The sequence below is a fragment of the Haplochromis burtoni genome, unplaced genomic scaffold (assembly GCF_018398535.1).
Source record: "Haplochromis burtoni strain Fernald_Lab_line unplaced genomic scaffold, NCSU_Asbu1 Contig_48, whole genome shotgun sequence".
Taxonomy (NCBI): domain Eukaryota; kingdom Metazoa; phylum Chordata; class Actinopteri; order Cichliformes; family Cichlidae; genus Haplochromis; species Haplochromis burtoni.
The window spans coordinates 851,322-859,484 of record NW_024582409.1 but is presented as its reverse complement, the minus strand read 5'-3'; the positions used below and the strand labels follow the sequence as shown (position 1 = coordinate 859,484).

Below are 8,163 nucleotides of genomic sequence, written 5' to 3'. Positions count from 1 at the left end.
CAGGCCATTTACCATTTACTCACAGTGCTTGGAGGCAGACAAGTGGTGTGGATTGTCTGCTACATGTGAACGAATAAACAAATAGCTCACGCTACTCTCAAATCAATGTAATTACCGAGATGATTGATTCGGTGGTAATTGGTTGAGAGAGACATTTTACCAGGTGACTGGATTCCGTGAAGTTGTAATTGAAGGCGTTTTGAGGGAGCAGCTGAGGCGAAGCTTAGTGGTAGTTTCCACAGGCTTCATTATCGTGGTGCTGACAACACAGTAAGCTGACAAATGTTTGCTTGGAATATCATAATGGTGTGTGTTGATACTGGGGTTGAACTACTGTTATCCTTAGTTCATTAGCATATAAATGAACAGCGGGGCTAATTCAAGTCGAAGCTGGAGCTCAAATTTAATCCGCCAGCCCGCGCAAACCATTAATAAAATTGTAAACTTTTAAACGTCACTCGCTTCCTTTGTATCTCTCAGATCCCGCTAGTCATTCTATTTCAGTCGCCTCCTTCCTTCATCTGCTCCAGTTGTGACAGAATGAGAGATGTCCTTTGTGTTACTGATGTTATGCAGTTCAATATTTCATAGGAACCCATGAGCTGATGAAAGGAATTACAAGCATGTTGGCACAGTTTTTAGAGTTCAGTGCTCAGGTTGCGAAAGGGAAAACGGTGACGATCAGCATTTAAAAACCTCTGCTAATTGCAAACCATCCGTTAGAGGAGAGTGGATATAATGTGATCGCTTATATTCTAACTATGTGTTCTACTGTTATGGCTTAATTGTCCAAAAAAGATCTTTTTAGGACTCTTTCACACGTCAAATTTGTGAAGACTTCATAGGACTGCATTCTCTTCTCTCTATAACACAGAAACGTTTTATGGTGGTGTAGTTTTATATGGCTTTAATTTCCATATGAACTGACAATTTGGTTAGATATTTAGGCGTGTTAATGGTTCTAACAGGGGTGAATACCAGGTGTAGTAAGCACACTCCCTTCAAACACCCCCTGATTTTTAAAATTCTCCCATCAGCCCTTTGTGGTGCTGACACAAAGGGCTGACCCCTGTTATAGAGAGATACACTTGGTATCTCTCTATAACAGGGGTGTCAAACTCAAATACACAGTGGGCCAAAATTCAAAACTGGAACAAAGTTGCGGGCTAACGTTAATATTTATTGAAATATATTTATTCCTCCAGATATAAGAATTAATCTTTTCTTATGGACTCAAACATGTTTTGCTGAAAAACTGAATATGGAACAAGCAAAGCTTAATACTAAACAATATATATATTAGCTGTATAATACCAGTAGGCCAGCTCTAATAGTAATTTGGTATGGCTTCGTGGGCCAAATGTAATTAGGCTGCGGGCCAAATTTGGCCCGCAGGCCAGAGTTTGACACCTATGCTCTATAATATCTGGAGCTATATAAGTAAAATTGAACTGAAGGTTTTTGTTTCAGTTTATCAGCTCTCTCTGGTCACAAAATGCTCTGTATATGCTTCCCCACATATGAATTAGTACCTATTAGTAATAGGGCTGGGCTATATCATATTCACGGTAATACCAGTGTAACTTTGGGCAACGATAGGAAAATGAAATATCGTGTCGACTCCGGAGGCAGCCGACAGGCATCGACAGGCCAAGCGGAATGCGGCTCGGGCAGTGGCTGAAGCAAAAACTCGGGTGTGGGAGGAGTTCGGAGAGGCCATGGAAAAAGACTTTCGGACTGCCTCGAAGAGATTCTGGCAAACCGTCAGGCGTCTCAGGAGGGGAAAGCGGTGCTCTACCTGCACTGTGTATAGTGCTGGCGGAGCGCTGCTGACGTCGACTGAGAAAATTGTCAGGCGGTGGAAGGAATACTTCGAGGACCTCCTTAATCCCACTGACACGTCTTCCGAGGAGGAAGCAGAGTCTGGGGATGAGGGGAATGACCCGCCAATTTCCGGGGGCGAGGTCACTGAGGCAGTTAAACAACTCCTTGGTGGCAGAGCCCCTGGTGTTGATGAGGTCCGCCCCGAGTTCCTGAAGGCTCTGGACGTTGTAGGGCTGTCCTGGTTGACACGCCTCTGCAATGTTGCGTGGAGATCAGGGGCAGTACCTGTGGACTGGCAGACCGGGGTGGTGGTCCCCATCTTTAAGAAAGGGGACCGGAGGGTGTGTTCCAACTACAGGGGGATCACACTCCTCAGCCTCCCTGGGAAAGTCTATGCCAGGGTGCTGGAAAGGAGAGTTCGTCCGTTAGTCGAACCTCGGATACAGGAGGAACAATGCGGTTTTCGTCCTGGTCGCGGAACACTGGACCAGCTCTTTATCCTCTCGAGGATACTTGAGGGTGCATGGGAGTTTGCCCAACCAGTCTACATGTGTTTTGTGGACTTGGAGAAGGCATTCGACCGTGTCCCTCGGGGTGTCCTGTGGGAGGTGTTGCGGGAGTATGGGGTGTCTGGCCCATTGCTACGGGCCATTCGATCCCTATACAACCGTTGCAAGAGCTTGGTTCGCATTGCCGGCAATAAGTCGGACTCGTTCCCGGTGGGTGATGGGCTCCGCCAGGGCTGCCCTTTGTCTCCGGTTCTGTTCATAATTTTTATGGACAGGATTTCTAGGCGCAGCCAAGTGGCGGAGGGCTTTCGCTTTGGTGGCCTCAGAATCTCATCTCTGATTTTTGCGGATGATGTGGTTCTGTTGGCTTCATTGGGTGAGGGCCTCCAGCTCGCACTGGAACGGTTCGCAGCCGAGTGTGAAGCAGCGGGAATGAGGATCAGCACCTCCAAATCTGAGGCCATGGTTCTCAGCCGGAAAAGGGTGGAGTGCCCACTCCGGGTCGGGGATGAGTTCCTGCCCCAAGTGGAGGAGTTCAAGTATCTCGGGGTCTTGTTCGCGAGTGATGGGAGAAGGGAGCCGGAGATCGACAGACGGATTGGGGCTGCAGCTGCAGTAATGCGGACGCTGCACCGGTCCGTCGTGGTGAAGAGGGAGCTGAGTGTAAAAGCGAAGCTCTCAATTTACCGGTCGATCTACGTCCCTACCCTCACCTATGGCCACGAGCTGTGGGTAGTGACCGAAAGAACGAGATCGCGGATACAAGCGGCAGAAATGAGCTTCCTCCGAAGGGTGGCTGGCCTCTCCCTTAGAGATAGGGTGAGAAGTTCGGCCATCCGGGAGGGGCTCAGAGTAGAGCAGCTGCTGCTCCACATCGAAAGGAGCCAGCTGAGGTGGTTCGGGCATCTGACAAGGATGCCCCCTGGGCGCCTCCTGGGTGAGGTGTTCCAGGCATGTCCCACCGGGAGGAGGCCCCGGGGCAGACCCAGGACACGCTGGAGAGATTATATCTCTCGGCTGGCCTGGGAACGCCTTGGTATTCCCCCGGATAAGCTGGAGGAGGTGGCTGGGGAGAGGGAGATCTGGGCCTCTTTGCTTAGGCTGCTGCCCCCGCGACCCGGCCTCGGATAAAGCGGATGAAGATGGATGGATGGGTGATAGAATATGGGTAAAACGCGTGTGCGCAGTGCCTTTGTTTACATATGCACATGGCGGTGACACAGAATGAGAAGAGCGAAAGCGGATCGCTGAATGAAACGGATGAACCAGAATTGGTTTGTAAAAATGCTGCAACTTCAGTGGTGTGGAACTGGTTTGGCTTTCATCGGTCAGATACACAACAAAGCACTATTTTTGGTAGAGCATCCTAGCAGGCCATCGTTATTACCGTGTTGTTTGGAAAATACGGCACACCTAAAATCAATCCTTTGTGCCTTATGTATGAATTCTGGTTGTGTTTACTGACCTCAAAACAATTTTATGTGGTACATGGCGCTCGAAAATCTGTCAAATGTTTTAGTACGACTTTGCTAAGCTACGAAGCCGCACCGCTTGATGGACTGTCGGAGCATTACGGCTATCGTAGTCAGGAGCCTCGCGGAGTGATACCTACTGTGCTTCAACATAATATTACCGTATTGTGTGTGTATAACCTCTTTTTAAGTTTTGTGGATATTATACATGGTTATGCTGAGGATATGTTGGCCAATTTCCACTGGAAATGCCTTTTGGTTAAACTGTCAGCAAGGAATTTACATTTGCACTGTTAAATTTTTAGATAACTTTAATGCACATAAAAAGCAGCTGCTTGTTTAAGTGAAAATACATTGATGGGGTTTTTTGCACTAATAAAGTTGTGGAGATGTAAAGCATTTTGTCTAGTGTCAATTATATCGTCAGTTATATCGTTATCGCAAATTTTCAAATGTATATCGTGATAAATATTTTTGGTCATATCGCCCTGCTCTAATTAGTAAAAGTATTATTAGTAGTAGTAGTATTAGTATACATTATTACTGGAATTCTTCTTTTTAAAAGAATCTTTAAATTTAAAAAAAAAAAAGGCTGGGAACCAACTAGAACTTTGACTGTAAAAAACAAAACAAAAACGCTTCCAATTCAACACTGACAGTAGTTTCCTTGATCTCTGTGCCACCTTTCTAGTTGACAAATGCTTATTTTAACACGTAGATTGTAACTAAATTTAGCCCAAAGTTTTATTAAAGGCCAAATGTGAGCAAGCCTAGATGAGTTGAAGTTGAAATTTTGGGAATAAATATCAAATGTTAATAGTTATTGCGGTAAAAACATTTAAGTGGACGGATTGGGTAATACATTTGTAAAGATATCCCACACTGCTATCACGTCAGCTGCTTTAGTTTGTATATCTGACGATAGGTTTGTGCTTCTCTTAAAAATTATACAGCAGGTCATAGGAATGGTACTTATCCAAAATGTCCAGGGACAGTAATCATTCATTTCAGGCTACTTGTATGCTTTTAGAAACGTGGCTTATGTTTTCTTTATGGTGTCTCTGTGTGTCTCTCCACAGGGTCACAATATCTTCTCCAACCTCTCGTCCACAGAGTACAGCGACCTCATGCAGCTGCTGAAACAGTCAATTCTGGCCACAGACCTCACACTTTACTTTGAGTATGTACCGCTAAAAAAAACACTGCTTATTAAACTGTTAGTGAGATGTCCACAGAGCCCTGACAGTGTAGCACACTGACAGCTACAGAGCCTCTAGCTGTTCACAGCTTACTATGGGTTTCTTTTAGGTAACATCGCCCCCTTGTGGAATTTATGTAATTTACATGTACATATGAGGATTTCTTGTTTTCATTCAGGAATAGAAACATGTTCTTTGAGCTGGTCAGCAATGGAGAATACAATTGGAATGTGAAGGCACATAGAGACATGTGCAGGTAATCGTGTATGTCTTTGTCTTCCTGATTGAATTTGGTTTTATGTTACATTTTTTGGGATTATTAATGCTTCTTAAAATAAATATGTCTTCGCAGATCCATGATGATGACAGCATGTGATCTCGGTGCTGTCACTAAGCCCTGGGAAATATCACGAAAGGTGACAAAAACAGTGTGAACTCTCATGCTCATATGTAACACAGGCGACATTTGTGTGGATGTATTTCAAATCCATTCACGTGGAGCTGAAATGGCTGAGCAGCAGAAAGATACGGTGCATTCATAATCAAATCATCATTTAAAGCATTTTGAAGCAAAAAAGTTTAACTAGCCGCTGCATATAAATTGTGGGAATCTGCTGCTTTTCTTTGACAGACATAATAACTTGAGGCGTAATTGGCGATTAATCACTTAGTTGACTGAATTAGCACCTTATTGAATTGTCTCTCTTCAGGTGGCTGAGCTGGTGACGAGCGAGTTCTTTGAGCAGGGCGACAGAGAAAGACTGGAGCTGAAACTCACGCCCTCTGTGAGTAAACCGAGCCAGCTCTGGTTTTGTGCTTTTTTGCACTTTCTCTCCCCTTTGCTGACCTCTAAGAGCTGATGATGCTGAAGATAGATTTTTGCTGCAGTCGCTGCACATAGTGGCTGTTTAGGAAACACGAGAGCTTGCGTCCCATAGTGTGAGAAAAGCATATGGTCAGCTTGACTGCCCCACTGCCTTGCTGCTGTGCCAAAAAGAAAACTGTGGACAGACTTGCAGTAATTCTTAAAAACAGAAAAAGGAGAGAAGAAAAAGAAAAGAACTGCCTCCGGTTGCATTTAGAGCAAAATGTGACCTTTTTATTCATTAACGCTATTTTGGTGTATCGGGACTTTACAAGAAAATATGTTTCCTTTTTTTTTTAATTAGCAAAAGAGCACTGTCTGTTTGACTGAGGGGTTTTTGAGCTTGAATTATGTTGGAAGTCCTTAAAAGGGGAAAACAGACAGCTTTCCACGTACAATTAATGGCTGTTGAGTAATCGAGCCAGGCCACATTGCCTCCTCTCTGAAATAACTAATTCAGTAGCCTCAGGTCTGCTGCTTGTGTCAAACCTTTACCGCTCTGTGTGTGGGTGTTGGAAATTAAATATTAACTTCTAAGTCATATCCCAGTAACTATCTCTGAAGCACAGCCTCGGTGGAGGCTCTTAAATTCCGGCTGCAGGAGAATGAGGCGGAATGGAAAATAAAGTTATAAAGCTGAAAATAAAGCTGTCTTGAGAGCTGAATGAGAATTTTCTTTTACAAAAGCAAGAACGGCAGCACTTTAGGGACCATGATGCTAACTTGTAACCGTTGTTTGTCCAGTGTGAGCTGGTATAGATGTAAATAAATTCTGTCTTTTGTCTTTCAGGCCATTTTTGACCGAAACAGGAAGGATGAGTTGCCAGGGCTTCAGCTAGAATGGATTGATGGAATCTGCTCTCCGCTGTACGAGGTAATGCTTGAAGATCCGCCGCTCTCTGGCCTTCATTGTGTGCCGCTTGTCACACATCCGCCTCTGACATCAGTAGTCACCGTCCTTCGCCCGTTATTGTCCTCCACTGACGCCAGCAATGAAACTGTCACCAACAGCTATTGAACTTTCTATGCAGCAACAGATTTCTCACTGAAAAAGAAACACTTTTTTTTTCTCTTTTATTGAAAGCTGTGGAACAACTTCAAGGTTGCATCCTGCTCTTTTGAGAATAGCAGTGTGAGTGTGCACTTCCTGGGTGTGAGAAAGCTCAGAGGTAGTCGAGTGCGTGAATGAAGCTGTGATGTAAGTCGGGTTGAAACGTCTCAGTAAGACAGTGTTCTTCGTTGTTCGCCGCACACAAATGAAATTAGCAAGGACTGATGCGTTCGGTTCTTTAAATACCGAAAAATTTCAATAAAAGCAAGCAAGCAAGAAAGAAAATCTCATTTCATTTCTAGATCCCTCATGAGCAAATATTAGGATCAAGCTAATACTGTGTCCTTGCTAGTACAGTGATGCGCGTGTGCATGTGTTTCTGAATGACATCAACAGAGCCTCACTGCCCCTCCCACTGCCAGCAGCGGCGGCTGTGTGGGAGGAAGAAAAAAGGCTGACTTACTGGTGAGATCAGGTCTGTTAAGAGATGAGACGTGCTGGAGTTAAATTCATGAAAGTCAGACAGAAGAGGAGTTGTGAAAGGAGTCGAGGATAAAACAAATCATTCAGTTTTATAGAACCGGGGCCTTTTCCCTCTGCTTTTTCTACTGTTAGACTACACAGCACAACCTCTCTTCCTTTTTACTGTCATATTGCACATATTACTCTTAGTTGTCACGGGAAGAAAACAAACCATAGATCATCCTCGCATCTACTAAATTAACCCAGGATCAGTGTCAAAAGTTCGAGCAGACTAATCTTTGCCAGGCTCTGGTTACGCCATTGTTACTGCCAGGGTAGTGTAGATAAAAAGCATCAAAGCTGTGCGCCGTCTGCGTGGGGGGTTTGTCTTCACACTGGCTCGTGTAAAAAGCTGATGTTTGGAGAATCCAGATATGGAGCTCACGATCACGCTGCTGCCAATTAAACTTGCGACGGGGAGTACAGAGGAAGTTCAGAGGCAGCAGGGTTTTTATCCGTGGGTGGAAGAGATCTCGTTCTTGATCTCGCTGATCTCCTTCTCCTGGTGGTGACTCGCTATTTTCTGGAATATTAATCCCCCCATTATATAACCTTCCCTTCTTCTTACCCCACCATATGACAGTCTCTTCTCTTCTGAGTCTTCCTTAGTGGAATAATGAAGCTGCGCAGACCAGTGAGGATATGCCACAGAGGGTTTTCTGCTGCGTAGAAAGCGGGAACATGTTTTTCCCCAGAAAAGCCCCCTCTCTCAACCTGCAGA

General features: G+C 44.8%; 1 protein-coding gene across 1 annotated transcript in view; it reads left to right on the top strand.

The window, feature by feature from the left end:
* Nucleotides 1-8,163, top strand: part of pde11a (phosphodiesterase 11a) — a 50,687-nt gene that overhangs the window by 36,729 nt on the left and 5,795 nt on the right. The window contains exons 15-19 of the mRNA XM_005921455.3: nt 4,885-4,985; nt 5,183-5,260; nt 5,357-5,420; nt 5,715-5,789; nt 6,660-6,743. Of these exons, the coding sequence (XP_005921517.1) occupies nt 4,885-4,985; nt 5,183-5,260; nt 5,357-5,420; nt 5,715-5,789; nt 6,660-6,743 (402 nt within the window). The remainder of the gene's footprint in view (nt 1-4,884; nt 4,986-5,182; nt 5,261-5,356; nt 5,421-5,714; nt 5,790-6,659; nt 6,744-8,163) is intronic.